Source organism: Hippocampus comes, unplaced genomic scaffold (assembly GCF_001891065.2).
Source record: "Hippocampus comes isolate QL1 unplaced genomic scaffold, H_comes_QL1_v1.1 scaffold133, whole genome shotgun sequence".
Lineage (NCBI taxonomy): Eukaryota > Metazoa > Chordata > Actinopteri > Syngnathiformes > Syngnathidae > Hippocampus > Hippocampus comes.
In genome coordinates this window covers 35,724-53,257 of record NW_017805150.1, presented here as the reverse complement: position 1 = coordinate 53,257, position 17,534 = coordinate 35,724, and the positions used below count along the sequence as shown (strand labels likewise).

Below are 17,534 nucleotides of genomic sequence, written 5' to 3'. Positions count from 1 at the left end.
ACAACCCGATTGAATTTGTAGGATTAAAAAATAAAAATAAAAATCAGCAAATATATAAAAGGAGCCTTCAAAATTATGAAAAATGAAATCCGGCCTTGCTGAAAAAATTTGTTGCAACTTTGTCTAGCGACTAGTGACTTTTTATTGAAAATATAGTCGCTTAAAGCCTTTGCTGGCTCGAATATACCCAAATGGGTCATTGCGAGGCTTTTCACACCACAATGACACTCGCTAATTTGCAAGCTAACAACCTGAGTTGCTAGCAATTAGCTCCATGTCAAGCTAACAGGCTGAGTTGCTAGCAATTAGCTCAATGGCAAGCTAACAGGGTTCTGGGGCTCCTCACAGGCGGTGGATGGGCAGCAGCTTCATCCGCAGCATCACCTTCTCATTTGGAAATTAAAATAACGACACTGAGGTGTTTTGTAAATTGTGATATCCAGGGAAGATTAATTTTCGAGTTGTAGGCACAGTTGGCTAGCTACGCGCTGTGGCGATACACAGCAGTGTCTAAAAATTGTCCAAGATGAAAATTTATCAAAGTTTTTTGAGATGTTTGACTGCTTTGACTGTTCAGTCAATTTAACTTAACGTAAATGCGGGTCCCACCTCAAAAACAAAGAAATGTCTTCTTCATGTGCAGCCCTCTGGCCATCCTAGCTCACTATTGCCTCTTGATGATTGGAATTACAAGACAAGTTCGCCTCTTAACTTCAATGAGTGAAGAATGTTACAAAAAAGTCTTTTCTTAAGACTTGAACATCACACGCTGTAAGAATGTTTAAAAGAGATTTTGCACAGATGTAAAAGCATTCCGTTGCCGAAAAGAGCTGAGTGCTAGTTTTTGGGACAGACCGAAGCTCATCCATGAATGTGAAATGTATGTTTTGTTTTTGTTTTTTTTTTCCACTGTGTGTTTTTATTTTAACTGTCAAAAACCAAAGTTGCCTGAAAACCAGACAAATGTTATTTGGAGTAGGGAAAACATCGCCTAAGGCTGCTTTAGGAGAACACCACGTATGTAAGAGTACTTGAAAAGGATGTTGGAGAAGGGAAAGCGCACATTGGTACTTTGGGTGTGTTTGGACTTCAACATTGAACTTGAATCTCTGTGGCGTTTGTTTGTAGTTTCCAACCACACTGCGTTTATCCAACCATTTATGTGCACTTGTATTCAATTCAGCAGGAACAGGACAGATTTCCATGCCTGCATTAAAAGAGGACATTGATAAATGTAGCACATGTAAAGCATATTTTTGCAGCTTTTTTTTCATGGTAGCATGCTAAAGGAATCCAAATGCAGTATTAACAAATGCACTTTTTTGGGGCGGGGCGGGTGGGGTGGGGAGGGGGCTTGATTTTTGAATCATTGCTATCAAAGCTTTAATCTTCCATTGTGTCAAAACGGCTTTTCTATGAGAGACAAATATGCAGTCTTGAGATCAGAAAGTCATTGTAAAGTGGAGGGATTTTGAATGTGCAAGTTCTTCGATAATCTCTTGTCAGGAATACAAATCATTCATGTCATTCATGTGACTGTAGACCCCCAAAGTTCAGAATAGCAGCCCATACTTGGAGTGGCCCTCGATGAGTTTTTGAAAAATAAAAATGTGAACTATAAACTCGGTGGTCTTAAGTTGTAATAAAAGTGTTCACCACTAGATGGCAGACATTGCTCACCAGTGCCTCCAACCCTTAAGACTGTCATTGTGCATCAAAGAAAATGCTGTTTTACCGATAAAATAGGCAGCAGATTTTATTTACGCAAAATTTAAATGCAAACCATCTCTGTTTGCTGAGAGACGCCGTCAGCCATAACAGATTTCAACATAAGTGGCCACTACAACACCCGTCTCAAAAGTACAAAACAACAGAACCAGTGACGGTTCGTTTGAAGTCAGTAAGGACTCCAAAACATGGATCTACACGAGCGTAACAATGTTACAAATGCATGCGGTGGCTTTATTGGACAAGTGGCTGTTGTGTGTTGGTGAGTGATTTGGCCTATTAATTTGCCGATTTAGATTTATTTATTTTTTTTTGTATAACGTTCAATACAAATTCGATCAAAACATTATTTCTTGCACTGAATGTTTGGTTGCTGTTCAGCAGTTTTGTGCCATCTTTGAATGGGGAATGTTATCCAAGAGAGCCTTTTGCACAAGGAAAAAAAAAAAACAAGCCAGCAGGCTTTGTTGTTGAAGAGCGGATCTTTTAATTATGCATTTGAGACTTACGATATGTGATATTGTTCTGTACAGTGGTTCAATAAAAAAAAAAAAAAAGACACATTCACATATTTTGTCTTGAGAGGCATTTTTGCATGCGGCCCCATCCATTGTTTAAGTTGCCCATCCTTGCAAAGAGCATTTCTTTCTTTCTTCTCGTTGTTTTTTTTGTTTGTTTGTTTGTTTTTGTGGTCCCCAAGGGTACCAGAATGGAAAACAGAAAAGATATGAAAAAGGTGGCCCTGGAACTTGAACTCTTGGCAACTTGTGCAGGTGGTATGTGCGTATCCATCCTGACTTGGTCAGCGCAATCAGGCTAAAAAAAAAACAACAATTAGAAAGTGCGACGGAACAGATTCACCACGATGCGCAAACTGTTTAATTGTAGTCGTGAAACATAGTCAAGTAGCTGTTTTTACATTACCTTTAAAAGGGTTTAAAGATTGCAACAATTTGACCCCGCTAATACAATTTTCACTATTTCCTATGATTAAAAAAAAAAAAAACAAAAAACATTCAAAATTCTAGTTTCAAACATATTGGACATCAATAAGATAAGAAAACCTTTATTAGTCTCACAATGGAAAAATTCAAATTCACAGCAGCAAAGTTATGAAAGGAAGAAGTAGAAGAACAAAATCCAGGAGCTGCTGTAAAGGCAGCCACTCTCGCGGTGCCATCTTGAAGGATCAGACTGTGTTTGACTTAGGCTGTTTCAATTTATTCACAAATGAGTATTATGTCTTGTCTTGCATTATTTATTAAAATCAAGCCAATCGTGTTTTTTTTTCTGAGTGAGGAATATGTGGTCCCTTTTTAAAAAAAAAAAAAAAGATGTGTGGTTTTAAAGGCTCATCGTTGTTTCACAAGGTTTAGCACAGGCGCACGCGGGCAACTCTTGGATTATTACCGGCCGTGACTCATTCTCGTCTTTCTGTTTTCTTCTTAAATTCGCGATGCGAGGACGTCCGTTAGACATGAAACCGGGCTTGCAGTCGTCAGCGCCGCATTGATTTGAGTCAAGCTGAAATGTGGTTTGAGTTGCTGCTTGCGTAGCATTTCATGGGAAACATCTTTTCAAGGTCTTCATTCATATTAGAAACTTGATTTGGGTTTTTCGGTACTTCTGCGCAACAGAATGACCTCATATAAAACCGCTGTGTTCTCTTAGATAATACAATCGTGGTTCCCCCCCAAAAAAATTGGTAGTTGCCGACGTCTTGCCGTGTCCTGTCTGTCTTTCATTGTGACAGCATCCTGGTTGCGCTGGAGGAACATTTTTATCTTGATCAGACTTGAGTTTTGTTTCACGTTTCCCCTTTTTCATGTCAACTCCTGAGGGGTTTTTTTTTTTTTTTTTGTCCACCCGGTCTCGTCAGACCCGTTGCTCGTGTCCACCATTCCGCTCCCTCCTTGCACTCGCGTCTTGTGCAGGTGTACTTTGTTGTCTCGGGCGTTTGCTTGCTTGGTTTCGTTCGGTGTTTGCGGGTTCGTTGTTGCTCTCATGTGTCACGTAAGCGTTGTTCTGTTGTTTTCTTTTGTTTGTAATGTTCATCTTATTCCATGAGTTTCTTTGTCACTTTGAACGTCGCTTTTGTGTTTTCAGTACTTAATACTGGACACAGGGATTTACGCGTGGACGAAGAAAACATCTTGCAGTTTCCATTGTGCAGATTCCTAATATTGTAGCCGCACGTCCTACATGACGTGAACATATTTATTCAAAGAACAAAAAAAAAACAGAGGCTTTGATTTACTTCCAAAAGAATATGCATGTGGATTTTCCTCAATCCGATCCAGCCCGTACGGTGAGACTTTGATCGTGATGATGCCATGAATATTTTGGGGGCTCTCAATACAGGGAGTGACACAGGAGGATGTTTTGGGGGGACCAGGAGGGAGGCCTTCAATAAATCTTCCTTTTGATCGTCCCTATAAGGCGGGTGAGCCTTTCTGCATGGAAGAATGCAGCTAAAACCTTCTGAAGCTTGCAGGTGTTTGTCACGCTTTGCTTGTTTCCGACACTCGGTGCATCAAATCGCTGAGACTGCCCAAAAGGAGACAATAACTGTCTTAAGTCAAATGACTGACCCCCATGCTTTATTTTCCCATCAGACCATGCGTTTGCTAGTACGTAAAGAAACTTTACAAATGAGATCAGTAGGTAAGCAGCTTAGAAAAGTTGGGAGTACCTTGGCAAAAAGTCAACTTTTAAGTTCATTTTAAATGTAAACATACGACTACCGGTAATTTAATTGTAGCTGTAAAAAGTGTTCATTATTTATTGAATCTAAAACAAGTAGTAGTGGTGGGTTCGATCTCGGCTGTGGCCTCCTTATGTGGAGTTTGCATGTTGGACCCGGGTTTCCTCCGGGTATTCCGGTTTCCTCCCACATTTCAAAAACATGCATGGCAGGCTAATTGAACACTCCAAATTGTCCATTGGTATGAGCGCGAATGGTTGTTCATCGAGTCAAATGACTGACCCCCATGCTTTATTTTCCCATCAGACCATGCGTTTGCTAGTACGTAAAGAAACTTTACAAATGAGATCAGTAGGTAAGCAGCTTAGAAAAGTTGGGAGTACCTTGGCAAAAAGTCAACTTTTAAGTTCATTTTAAATGTAAACATACGACTACCGGTAATTTAATTGTATCTGTAAAAAGTGTTCATTATTTATTGAATCTAAAACAAGTAGTAGTGGTGGGTTCGATCTCGGCTGTGGCCTCCTTATGTGGAGTTTGCATGTTGGACCCGGGTTTCCTCCGGGTATTCCGGTTTCCTCCCACATTTCAAAAACATGCATGGCAGGCTAATTGAACACTCCAAATTGTCCCTTGGTATGAGCGCGGATGGTTGTTCATCGCAGTGTGCCCTGCGATTGGCTGTCAACCGGTTCAGGGTGTCCCCCACCTACTGCCCGATGACAGCTGGGATGGGCTCCAGCATGCATCGTGACCCTTTTGAGGAGAAGCGGATCAGAAAATGGATGGAGGGATAATATTGTTCACACATGGGACACTGAAAAGTTGATCTTATTTGATGCAGTGTAAACGACTGTGGCGCAGAGCACATACACTTGTGTGCTCACTGTAGTGTGACACCAAAAAGAGAACCTCTTTATTCCTTTACATTCACTTTTATTGTTTAATTATGTTTTCAAACAAAACAGCGCTATCGTTTATCAACAAAGCTAAAGGAGGGCAAACAAGTTGGAAACGAATACAGATGACCCCCGTTTACCTGCGGTTCGTCACCTGCACATTCGCCTGTTGGCAGATTAAAAAAAAAAATGTACCGTAGCTATTACCTGTATAAATTTTTTGAACAACACCTGTTTTATAAGTGAATGTTTGTCAAAGAACATTTCTTTTCGGTTGACAGGTCACGATGCGCGGGTGCGCACGAGCGCCTCGCCACGTCAGTTGACGTTCACATCCGCTTTGACGCGTTTCGGCGTTCAGACGCGGCGTACGCGCACGTACGCTCACGCGCACGCCCCCGTCAAACAGCCCACGGCTCGGCAGCTGCAGCACGACGATGCTCTGAAACGCCTCCGCGTCTTTCGGGTCCGACTCGATCCCAATTTTCGGCCCCCCCCCCCCCCGCGCCACCTCCACCTCAAGTCCGCCATGAACCACGCCCCCGTCAAACAGCCCACGGCTCGGCAGCTGCAGCACGACGATGCTCTGAAACGCCTCCGCGTCTTTCGGGTCCGATTCGATCCCAATTTTCTGCCTCTCCCCCCGCGCCACCCCCGCTCCCGCTCCACCTCCACCTCAAGTCCGCCATGAATCCCGGCGGACGTCCATCCCTGGCCGGCGGCGCCGAAAGGAAGAAAAGCTCGCTGTGGTACAGACGCTCACTGAGGGGCAGCAACGACCACCCCAGACACCGACACAGCAGCGACTCTCTGCCCAGAGCGGCCAAGGTGAGACTTAATAACACTTCCGTTGTGATTTTCCTAAACCAAACTTGTTTTTACAACCACGTTTAGGCTTGACTTGTATCGAAAGTACCCAGTCTGGAAAAAGTCAGCCGACAGATATGCTTACACGTGTAGAAAACCGCTTCTGTATCGACTCCTTGACCGAAAAGTAAATGAGCAGACTGAATTTTACTGACAAATTTAAAAAGCAAAACTAGATTTCTACTAGAAACGATGAACAAGAGCTGCTTTGATTATTTTTAAAACCGTGAGCGAAACAGTAGAGAAAGCACCTGGCGAATTGTAGGCAGGAAAAAGGTGTCAGAAAATAAAAATAAAAAAGTAAAAATACAGATATCTACTGAAATGTAGTACTGTAATCAAGTATTCATACTCAGTTACCTCCCATCTCTGGATTTAATAGCTTATTTAAATTGCCATACATGTGAATAAAACTTGTGTGAATCATAAGTTAAAATAAAAAAAGTACACACTGAATTTGGCTTATGCAGAAGCGATCCAAACAATTCTAGTGATGCTGAAGGATAATTTTGTCAAGTTCGATATTGAGCAGCAGATTATCCCGGATTTGCCGTCAAGTTTTCAAGTAATTGCCAACAGCAGTGTGAATATGTGGACCAAAAGCTCCTGATTTGTAAAAAAAAAAAAAAATCTCATTTGTTATGTAACACGGTGGTGTTACAAGAAACCCCCCCCCCCCACACACACACACACACACATGCACACACTCAACTGTGACCCTTCTTGTGATGCATTTAATTTGTACAGCACATTCATATATCATTGTGAGCGCTGAAGTCTTCATGGCATTTCAATATTGAACTCGAATGTGATAATTGTACAATACATGCATCATTCTTGATTTTGCATTTCTTATTTTGCAGCCGAAACAATTCCTGGTAGACTATTCCGATCCGCAAAGGTAAACCATCACAGTTCTTTTGATCCGATTGATTTATTTTTGAAGATGAAATGTGTTGTGTACAAACTGTAACCTTGACATTTGACATTTTCTCTTGCACAGAATCACAATTGTCCTGGAAAAGGAAGACAATGACACCTTTGGATTTGAAGTTCAGGTACCTCTTACCCAGGAATCTCTTGGAGGGGGCGTGAAATTCTTCGAAGGACCCCTCGTAATCTTAACGGCAATTAAACATAGCGACTACATCAACACTAAAGGCCGTCGGAATGAAGAAATTGGCCATTTTTTTCCGAAAAAGGTTGTAATACTACGATAACAAATTCATGTCATTTCAACCTTTCAAAAAACCTACACATACATTGTTGCGATAAAAAGTCATAACCTTATGGCAAAAGGTGCATTTTTTCCAACATTAAGATGTAATATGTGTATTGTTGTGGAATTAAAGTCAAAATTGAACAAGGGTTGAACATGTAACAAAGTACATTTTAAAAAAATAATAAAAATACTTGTTTTGTTCGAGAATGGCTGACTCTGGAAAACATGTTTAAACTCTTGAAAAAAATCAAATGCCTTTTCTGAAAAAAGTCAAATTAACCCTAATTACTGTAATAATATGCTCCGCCCCCCAAAAAACAAAAACCCCCAAAAAAACAAAAACAAAAAAAAAAAAAAATATATATATATATATATATATATATATATATATATATATATATATAAATTTTCAGTCAATATAAAATATCTACACAAATGTTCACAATGTCAGGTTTTTGTGGTTGTTAAAAAAAAAAAGACAAACATTTTTTTCCCCCCATTAATCTGACCTCCAACCTGTCTAACTTCATTGAAAAAGAAACTATATTTTAGAAAGTGGAAGTCAAAATAAACAACTGAGAAAATAAATGTGGTTTCACAAGTGCACACACCCTCTTGACTGGGGAGATGGCTGTTCTCGTAAATAAACCCTCCCATTGAACGGTTCCAAATTGCAGATAGTGTTAGTGCAAAACATTCGGGCTTCACTCAAAGCAGCTGTTTTTTTTAAAATTTATTTTATTAATTTTTTTTCATGAAGTTTTCCGTTGTTGCAGACTCACAGCCTGCAGCTGAGGAGCAGCTCTGCCGTGGAAGTGTGCACGTTCGTGAGCAGGGTGGAGGACAACAGTGCTGCAGAGACCGCCGGCCTGACCGCAGGTGAACGGGCCCACTTCCTCTGAAATGTTCGACCTCATTTTACCTTTTTGGTTCTCATCCTTTTAGCGTAGACTGAGTACAACTGCACATCCGATATGAAAACTGTTTTCAACAGGCTTTCCAGACACGTCGGCCTGATTTTTGTTTGATTGAGAAATAATGACATGATAGGCAGCAGCATGGCAGATTTTGAATTTCTAAAAGGTTGTGACAGCAACATCAAGATTACTCTAATAGAGAAAATCATAAGCGAGCACGTTAGTCTGAGACGACGCTTTCCTTCGCTTCCTCTGGTCCATGTCTAGTGTGGTGCAGATTTTGAATTTCTAAAAGGTTGTGACAGCAACATCAAGCTTACTCTAATAGAGAATATCATAAGCGAGCACGTTAGTCTGAGACGAGGCTTTCCTTCGCTTCCTCTGGTCCATGTCGAGTGTGGTATAGACCATGTCACCAAACAACACAATGACTACTTATCACCTTTTTAATGGGCCCACTGACTAATTACATTGAAGTTTTAAGACACCCGTGATGCTAATTAGAGGACCCAACTTGGTTGAACCTGTCACAGATTATTTTCAATCTTTTCTCGGGTAATCATCGTTTTTGTCCAGGCCTGTATCATAAGTTTGATTCTGTCGAAGCACAATTCCAAAAGCAATGTCTGAATTTCATTGGTTAATTTTTCCACAGGACTTGTATCGAAACAGTTTTAGCTGCACGGGTGTGATTGATAACGCGACCAGTGACCGTATTTCTTGGCCTACAAATGCTTTTTGTGGTCACGTCCTCATCCCTATCACCACTCACCATCACAGGAGATGTCATCATCACCATCAACGGCGACAGCATCGAAGGTTTCTCTCATCAGCACATCCTCGATTTGATCCGAGGATCGACCAACAGTTTAAAGTAAGTCAACATGCGCTGCATAGTTTTGTTTTTTTAAACATGTCAACCAATTAAAAAAAAAAAAAAAATCATCATGTCAAAGACGGCAGACAGAGGAAAAAATGAGTATGTGTGATTAGCACCCAATACTGTGTGTACTCCAGTTGACCAACACACCAGAGGGTATTCAGTGAAAGTATCGGTAGTCTTCGAAAGATATGTGATAATCGGGCCAATCAAACCCCAACAAAGCACAATCTAGAGACTCATTAAACAAATTATGGAGTCCGTGGATCGGCCGAACTCAATGTTCCACACGTACATCATATCTTTGCAATACGTAAGTATTGAACAGGTTTACCATTTACCATAGTAACCAATTACCGAGCAGATCAGGAATGAAAAGTCTGTTTTAACACACCCACCTCAGAGGTAAATCTGTTGGTCTTTTAGATATTTAATAATCGGGCTGACCAAAACGGCACACCACATACATAGCGATGTCCGCACCAACAATCAATCAATCTTAAGTTTGATTTTAACCACGCACGCAACTATTTGCACTCATAAGTGTTGTGGGCCCTAAACTTCTTCCAAGCAAATCAGGAAGGGAAAAAAAATCACACATAACACACGCCGAGCAACAAGATAATCAATCGCTCATGATAATCTTTTATCAACATCTGATAATCGGTCCAACCAAAAACGACGTACTGCAAAATGGATGTCTGTCATATGGCCTTTTATGGAGTTTGTGGATTGGCCAATTTGAATTTGCGATGGTAAATACTGAACAAGCTTAACACTTGCGACTGTTGCCGCCGGATTATTTTTTTAATACATCCAAGAATCTGCACTCTTCTGACTTTCTTTGGGAGCAAGAAAAATTATGAAATTGGGGCCCGATTGTTGATGAGCGCCTGTTCTCCATCCCAGGTTGGAGACGGTCTGCGGCAGTGTGGTGAAGTGGATCGAGCTGGAAAAGAGGGTGAACCAGCTTAAGGTGACTATCTCGCTCACGCTTAAACCAGGACAAAAGCAACAGATTTGTAACTCTTGTTTTTTGTTGTTATTGTTGTTTTGCTTCCTGCATAGCAATCGTTGAGTGAGAAACTGTTGGAGCTGCAAGCGCTTACATTACGGGAACAACGCCTAATCGGAGGTGAGAGGGTTCGGCTCAGCTGTCAGACCACAGCACTTCCTTTTTCACACGCGCTCTCATCTGTGCAGTCGCGTGATGGGAATTGAAGCATGAACTTGACATGTATGGTAATCGCCCACGTGTTTGCGCTGTACTATTCACAAGTTCACTTATTTGAGGCATCACAGAAAGAATTAAAAATGAGGCTGTATAGACCAGGGCTAGGCGAGTCTGGTCCTAAACAGCTGCAGTCCCGCCGGTTTTAAGTGTCCACACCCGATTCAAATGATCGGCTCATCAGCAAGTTTTTCAGAAGCTCGATAACAAACCTGATAATCAAAAATGCAAATTAGCATCAACAATGCCCAATAGCATTTTAGGGCAACTCACTGCAGGGCTCTGTCCCAATCCCACCAAATATTGGCCGATGACTGTCTGATGATGATGTTGTTCCCCTGAAAAATGGATTGGCTCGCAGATTTTTTAAGTTTTCACTCACCGACACTTTCCTGTCTTTCGTCTGCAGGCACTTTGAAAGAAAGCAACCTCTCAACAGATTCTTCAGAAGTTCAGAACTCCCCCATGGGCCACCGCAGCTTTCGCTTTTCCAGCGACAGCAGCTACAAGGGACTGGTGACAGACGACAGTGACCAAGGAAGCGTGTTCGGGGACCTGAGCTCACCCAGCCCCTGCGGCGCAGCCAGCGCCACCCGAGAAGAACACTTCTTCCCGCGCAAGTATTCGTCCGGCTCCAGTCATTTCCATCACACCATCGGGCGATCCAGCAGCTCCAGTTTGGCCAGCAGCAGCGGCAGCAGCATCGGCTCGCAGTCTCCTACCTGGGATCGAGCTAGGATCACCTCTTTGTTTGGTACCTTGCCCAGAAAAAACAAACGGACCAACGTTCGGAAAAACATCCTCAAGTTGATTCCAGGACTGCATCAGAGGTCGGTAGAAGAAGAGGAGAGCTAAAGGGGTCGTTGCGCCACACCGCCATTTGCGTGACAGTTTTGGAATTTCAAAAACAAACAGCTCAGGATTGGTCGAGAAATCGGTCTAAATAATGAAAAACTGGACAATCTCATTCTTAAACAGGTACATGAAATCTTATCTAACAATTTAACCAATCATTTAAATGCGAGACCTCATAGAAAACGCGGGAAAACATTGTGCGCTGTTACAGCTCTGATAGTGTGTGGTGTACTTAAGATGATCCACAGGACAACATGAACAGAACCGTATTCCCACCGACAAGCACCAGTCTAATCCCTGATCAGATTGGGATGAAAAAATAAATAAATCACTCATAATACCCCGCACCACAGGATAATCGGTCACGATCATTTTTTCAGACCCCTGGTCACCAACGCGCACCTCACACAATGATTCCTCCATTGACAATCAGGAGTCTTCAGACAAAAAAAGTTTGCTACCAAAACTGACCCGTGAGGGGAGATCAAGGATTAAAATTTGTTCTTTTCACACCAGACCCACACCAAAAGATAATCACACCACACAACTATTTGTACAGGCACGTGTCCCCCAAACCAAAAACCTGTCATACCCAAACTCACCCGGGTGACTTTTCCAAGCACAGCAGGGCTGAAAAAAAAATCACTCAACACATCTAACATCACGGGATCATCGGTCAGACACATCTGATAATCAGACCGACTAACGGCACACTTCACGATATCCCCACTGACAATTCCGACTGCTCTCAAACCAGAAGTCGAGTGGAACTCCCGAGAGGAACGTTTTCCAAGCAGATCAGAGACAAAAAGTCACTCTTGACAGTCCACAGTACGGGATATCCGATGGAGACATCCGATCATCGAGCCGATCAATAGCAAAGCTCACGTGCGCACAAAAACTCCAATGACAATCATGGATCTCCTCCCCTCCCAAAAAATGACTCGTACCAAGTCTGCCCTGTGCGAGACTGATGAAGAAATGCTCAGATTATCCGTATGTGGCTACCCTGCCGTTCAGTGTTTTGAGTACGTCACCAAACGGCAACGGTGGACGACAATCGGAATGTTTACGTTTCAACCTAGTGGTGGTTATGTTCATGTACAGTTCGTGATCACTATTGGCTGTTTATACCGGACTCTTTGTGTTTTGTTTTTTCCACACCCAGCCTCCACCATGTTCACTGATTTGTAGCGGGTGGCACAAAAGCATTATGAAAACTTGTTTTGAGCGTGCGCCGAGTGTAATCTTCGCAAGTTCACAATTGTTGTCGGATGTCAAATTCCGCAGCATCCTACTAGCTTGAATAAAAGACCGAATGCATTTCCTGCTTTCATCGGAACGTAGCCGCTCTACATGTCTGAGCCACAAAGGGATTTTTCGCATAGCAACCGGAGTCGTATTTAGAACCAATAAGGGACTCTTGCGCGACAAGAGATACAGGATGTGGGTAAGGGAGATGTGACTGCTTCTGTTTTCATTTCCAAATGAGTTCAGAACTGAGTGGCCTTTGATCTACGCATTTCACTTTCAGTGAAGCGACTTCATTTACTTCAACATAGCTTCTTGGTCCCCAAATGCCAAAGATCTACTTAAATGCTCTTCAATTCATTTCAGCAGAGTTCCTTACCACAAAGAAGGCGCTACATCACGGCGCAAAGCTCCTCAATCCATTTCAACATAGTTCCTTGGAACCAAAATAACACAAGCCACGTGACTCTTCAACATACATCCTTGGTATCAATATGCCCCCTGATTGCGCCAAAAGCAATGCACATATATTTTTGGCTTTGGCTTGAGAACAAAAACTGACTAGATAAGTTTTTTTGTGGGTCACAGTTGTTAGAAAATTTTTGTGGTTTCACTGCACATATTTTTTTTCGTAAGAAATTCTTCAAAAATGTTCCCCAAGACGTCTAGAAGAGAACAGATAAGCAGTATAGTAAACCTACGGTAGAATGTTAATCCCGCCTGGAAACATTACAGAAAGAAGATTGGTCACCCAAGAAAGATTAGGGATTGGCTCCAGTCGCTGGATGTTGTGAAGCTCGAGTCACAAAGAGGCTTTGTTGGAGCCCACAACAAAACCTCTGTTCGCTGGCGATCCAACACTCACAAACGATTACATCGGGGAGAGGACTGCCAAGCTTGACCTTGCACGACCAACGTCCAGCACTACATGGACGGACTATCTCCGAACCATTCGCAGACAAGCGTAGACCTTGAACCGCTCATTCGTCACTGCGATCGGACATGAACACAATGCTTTGCTTCGGCGCGTTACATTTCTGAGTTAACGGGTAAAAAAAAAAAGGCCAAACTGTTTTGAAAAGATGGAGATGCAGGAGAGCCCAATGTTTCCGAAGTCTGCAGATCCCGATGGGGAGGAGAATGAAGCGGAGGAGGAGGAGGCTGTCATGGCATCGCAGGTACTCGAGATCATTTGCGGATTCGCCCCCGAGATGAAGCTCCACAATTCCGAAGCAGATGACAGAGACGTGTGGGCAGTGGAGGAAGGAGACGACTCGGTGTTCTACAGCGACGAAGACCAAGCCGAGGAGCTCGGAAGGCCCAACGCATCTCCGGATGCAGGCAGGTGCAGATGAGTTTTGAACAGCGAAGTGGATAGCGTTGCAAAAGGGGCTGGAAAATTTATGGTCGATTTTTGGTAACTTTCCGGAAAATGTCTGGTAAATTTCGAGAATGGTGATGGCAGACGGCCCCCAAAACGTTGAGCGAATTTACAGAAATTTTATCGGAAATTCCAGAAGTCTTATGGTAAATTTTCAGTTGGTTTGGTAAATTTATATTAATTAAATTAAATATTAAAAAACAAAAGGAAAATTTCCAGTCAAGAGTTTCCATGAAATTTTCCAGCAAATTTTCAATAAATGTCCAGAAAATGTCTGGTGAATTTCCCCAAATTTTCTGTAAATTTCCAGGACATTTCCAGTAAATTCCCAGAATAAATTTTTCCGGAAAATGTAAATTGCGAAAGAAAAAAAGGTTTTCACATTGCCACCGTCACGGCTAACCTGTTGTCCGAGTTTGCCCAAGTGACGTTTGAAGTCAATTCCAGTGGACAGACAAAATGGCCGCACCAATATCGATAGAATAGGATGGATTCATGCTCGTAATTCTTATTCCACAAACGCAATATTCATCAGAGTACCGCATTTAGACGAATGAGGGCAGATCTGAAAATTCACAGACTTTTGCAACCCTAGAAGCGGCCAGAGTGGACGGCCAACCTTCAGGGAGTAGTCGGGAAGCCCCCTGGATCCAAGTCCAAGAGGCATGTGAGGAAATCCGGGTTGAAGAAACGCGTGGGCGAGATACTGAGACTCAAGGTATGCATGTGATTGACTCTCTTGAGCTTTGTGGCGCTTTTAAAGACAAGCATCCTTCCACTACTGTATGATATTAGATATTAGTGTGCATTATTATAATGGCTGTTGAACAACTATTGCCTTCCACTTATTCAGCGTCCTAGTAAAACAACTCGGGCATACTAGTAACATGTTTTTTTTTTTCAATACTGCAGTTCCACTGCATGACTAGCGGAACGACTGTCTTGCTAGTGTTTTTTTTTTTTCTCCAACTATGCCTTCCATTAGACGACTGGATGAAATGTCTGCTCACTAGGAGTACCGCAGTTTTTTTTCCCCGCTGCTGTATGACAGTTCTCTGTAGTAGACGAAAAGGCCGCATTAGTAGACGTGACTAGGTCTTACTAGTAACTTTTTTTTCCCTTCCACTACTGTTTGACATAAACAAGTAGGAGCTGGATGTATCGATAAACTGATCAGTTTACAGGCTTGTATTGAAATTATGTGCAGCACGTGCAATGCTTTTGACATAAATATGAAACAGTAGTGGACCTAACATGGATCACTGAGGAACACCTTTGTATAAGGGAAGGGGATCTGAGAAAAGATCCTCACCGACTGCGAATGACTGCTGCAAAGACAAAACCAGGCCAGACAGCTTTCAGAGGAAAAAAAAAAACATTACTAGTCAGACACACTTGCTCTACTAGCACTCTAGTCGTGCTGCTTTCTCTTTGCTTACATGTAAGAGGACCAACCAGTTGAGCAGAAGCAGCCACCACACGACGCGAGCTTCTCCAAGCAGCCGAGCTCCAGCTGCAAGTCGGAGAAGGACCCCGACGTCTTCTCCGGAGACCCGGTCCCCGCCTACGCCACTCTACCTCTCCCCAAGAAGTCCTCGGACAACCTGCCCCGCCAGGAATCCTTCAACCACCTCGCTGCCTCCAAATACAGCTCCGTCTCCTACCGCAAGATCCAGCGAGGTAACACTCGCAAGAAAATCGAGGAATTTGAGTACGTTATGATGAATTTGTAACAGTATGGTGCAAAAGGCGACCAATTTTCACATCTAAATTATGATCCCATTCAGATCATTTCGTAGGACATTGCGCTAAACCAGTATGCTAATTAGTAGAAAACTTCATTTATACAAAACATAAAGGGAATTTTAAATCGCATCTCTGGCCATGATAGTATATGGCCGTCTCCCGGTATGTTGACCACACTCTTGACACTTTATTGATTTTGAAGTTCCACAGAGATGATGATGAGTTCCCTTTACTTTTTGTTCAACTTTTCAAACCGTTTATTTGAAAAAGCTTCATTCAGTTGTGTTTTTAACACCTCCGTATGGACTGAACTATGTGGCACCAGAAATCAAATTGGAATCATTTATACTCTCATTTCTTCATTGGGGAAAAAAAGGCTGTGGGGGGGGGGGGGGGGGGGGGAGCGCTCAAAGGTGCTGATTGGATGACGTGAGATCTGTGCATCTGCCTTCGATCTCTCTTCCTAATTTGCTCATTTGAATCGGGATTTAGAAAAACTGAATTTGCTTTGAATGACCTGGAAGTGAAGTGAATTGGGTTGCATTTTCAGTGACATTAAAATAAAACAGCGTCAGAGAAAATTGTCATTTTAAAATCGGTTTCAGATTTATTGGAATTCAGTTTCAAATTCTCAAATTGTACGCTTTGGATTTTATTTTTCAGCGGAATTATCTGAATTCACAAATCAAATTCAGTTTCTGGTGGCACATTTTTTTCAGCCCATTACTCTGTGCTTTTACTTTTTTACCAAGACTGGTTGTGAAGGTCCTACGTCATGGGACATCCAAACACAAATGTACGCTACTATACTTACAAAACTTTAAGTTACTTATTCTACACTATGTTTCGAAAACAAACATAAGATGATGCGAAGATGAAATAAACACATAACTGCTATTTAATCCAGATTTCTTCTCATTTTATTTGTACGTTTTTCCAAAACAAAAGCCATTTATTTCTTCCCCCCAGTATTAAAAGTCCTTGTGAGAGGCTTTCTGATCATTTCAGGTCAACAGCTCCCTCTAGTGTCCAAAGCACAACCGTACAAAAAGAAACCGTTCCCAGTTCCCACCACCGGAGTGATGCAGCATTTAAAACCACAGGAGACCTCAAGTAAACCACATCTTCTTTTACCCGTTTGATACGTTTTAGACAAATTGGATTCGATCATCTCTATGTAGTCCGACACATTCACAGGATACAAACCAGGTCCACAGTTGGTCTTAATTTGCAGTTGGCGACATATTATTGTTTTTTTTGTAAAATTTAAAAAAACAAACAAAAAAAAAACCACACAATTCCAACTCGGCAACTTGGGTTTAAAACTTGACCCAGAGGAGTCATAATGTCAATGGAGTCATAAGGAAAAGACAGTTTTGTTTAAAAAAAAGGGCATGAAATCATTGCACGTTTCCACTGTCCCTGCGTGACATGAATTACTCAACTTAGCGTTTATTCCCTATCCTTGATATCCACCTTGAGGTCCGTTAGGACGTGAACCTTAAACGGAATACATCATGTATCTCGTGCACATTTCCCCAGAAAGTTGTTGTTCTTCACTCTGTGTAGTAGTTTGTGAACTCCCATTGCTGGAAGAGGCTGTCGGCGTGACAGGTGGCGAGGTGAAGGATGTGAACTTTTGAGGATTTGACCACTTCCATACACGGTTGTTTGGCGCCATTCTCAGCCAGCAAGTGCTGAGGCTGGAAATAGACGACAAGGATTTTCAAAATATTTTTTCGTTTTTTTTTTTTTTAAACATCAAAATTGTTATTAACTGTACAAAACGAAATCAGAAAAACAGCGAGACGGCAAACTTGGAACCCACGATGGGGGGGGGGGGGGGTGGGGTG

General features: G+C 42.2%; 3 protein-coding genes across 6 annotated transcripts in view; 2 read left to right on the top strand and 1 right to left on the bottom strand.

Annotated features, from left to right (window-relative positions):
• The first annotated feature begins 5,943 nt into the window (after positions 1-5,943).
• cytip (cytohesin 1 interacting protein) lies at positions 5,944-12,623 on the top strand. 2 transcript variants are annotated; one of them, XR_002168058.1, is made up of 9 exons: positions 5,944-6,159; positions 7,062-7,099; positions 7,202-7,256; positions 8,197-8,299; positions 9,118-9,211; positions 10,127-10,193; positions 10,286-10,352; positions 10,858-11,426; positions 11,515-12,623. XR_002168058.1 is itself a non-coding variant. In XM_019868203.1 (8 exons), exons 1-8 carry the CDS (start codon positions 6,019-6,021, stop codon positions 11,301-11,303), a joined length of 1,011 nt encoding a protein of 336 aa, XP_019723762.1. In that variant the 5' UTR covers positions 5,944-6,018; the 3' UTR covers positions 11,304-12,623. The 2 variants fall into 2 exon arrangements, 1 of the variants encoding a protein (XP_019723762.1); XM_019868203.1 differs by having other exon boundaries at positions 10,858-12,623.
• A 571-nt stretch (positions 12,624-13,194) lies between these two features.
• Positions 13,195-16,583, top strand: ermn (ermin). The gene is made up of 3 exons (XM_019868204.1): positions 13,195-13,895; positions 14,531-14,653; positions 15,382-16,583. The coding sequence occupies exons 1-3, from the start codon at positions 13,637-13,639 to the stop codon at positions 15,666-15,668; spliced, it is 669 nt and encodes a 222-aa protein (XP_019723763.1). The 5' UTR covers positions 13,195-13,636; the 3' UTR covers positions 15,669-16,583.
• A 357-nt stretch (positions 16,584-16,940) lies between these two features.
• The window catches only part of galnt5 (polypeptide N-acetylgalactosaminyltransferase 5), an 8,526-nt gene continuing 7,932 nt past the window's right edge, over positions 16,941-17,534 (bottom strand). For all 3 annotated transcript variants that reach the window (XM_019868197.1, XM_019868198.1, XM_019868199.1), the window contains one exon: positions 16,941-17,384. In XM_019868197.1, the coding sequence (XP_019723756.1) occupies positions 17,238-17,384 (147 nt within the window). In that variant the 3' untranslated portion in view covers positions 16,941-17,237. The remainder of the gene's footprint in view (positions 17,385-17,534) is intronic.

What these genes read in the sequence shown, in the direction of transcription:
- ermn (XM_019868204.1), top strand. Translation starts at nt 13,637, where the DNA reads ATGGAGATGCAGGAGAGCCCAATGTTTCCGAAGTCTGCAGATCCCGAT. An exon ending in CAACGCATCTCCGGATGCAG is followed by an intron (nt 13,896 to 14,530) that starts GCAGGTGCAGAT and finishes TTGCAACCCTAG; the next exon opens with AAGCGGCCAGAGTGGACGGC. An exon ending in GCGAGATACTGAGACTCAAG is followed by an intron (nt 14,654 to 15,381) that starts GTATGCATGTGA and finishes CTTACATGTAAG; the next exon opens with AGGACCAACCAGTTGAGCAG.
- cytip (XM_019868203.1), top strand. Translation starts at nt 6,019, where the DNA reads ATGAATCCCGGCGGACGTCCATCCCTGGCCGGCGGCGCCGAAAGGAAG. An exon ending in GACTATTCCGATCCGCAAAG is followed by an intron (nt 7,100 to 7,201) that starts GTAAACCATCAC and finishes TCTCTTGCACAG; the next exon opens with AATCACAATTGTCCTGGAAA. An exon ending in GGAACAACGCCTAATCGGAG is followed by an intron (nt 10,353 to 10,857) that starts GTGAGAGGGTTC and finishes TTTCGTCTGCAG; the next exon opens with GCACTTTGAAAGAAAGCAAC.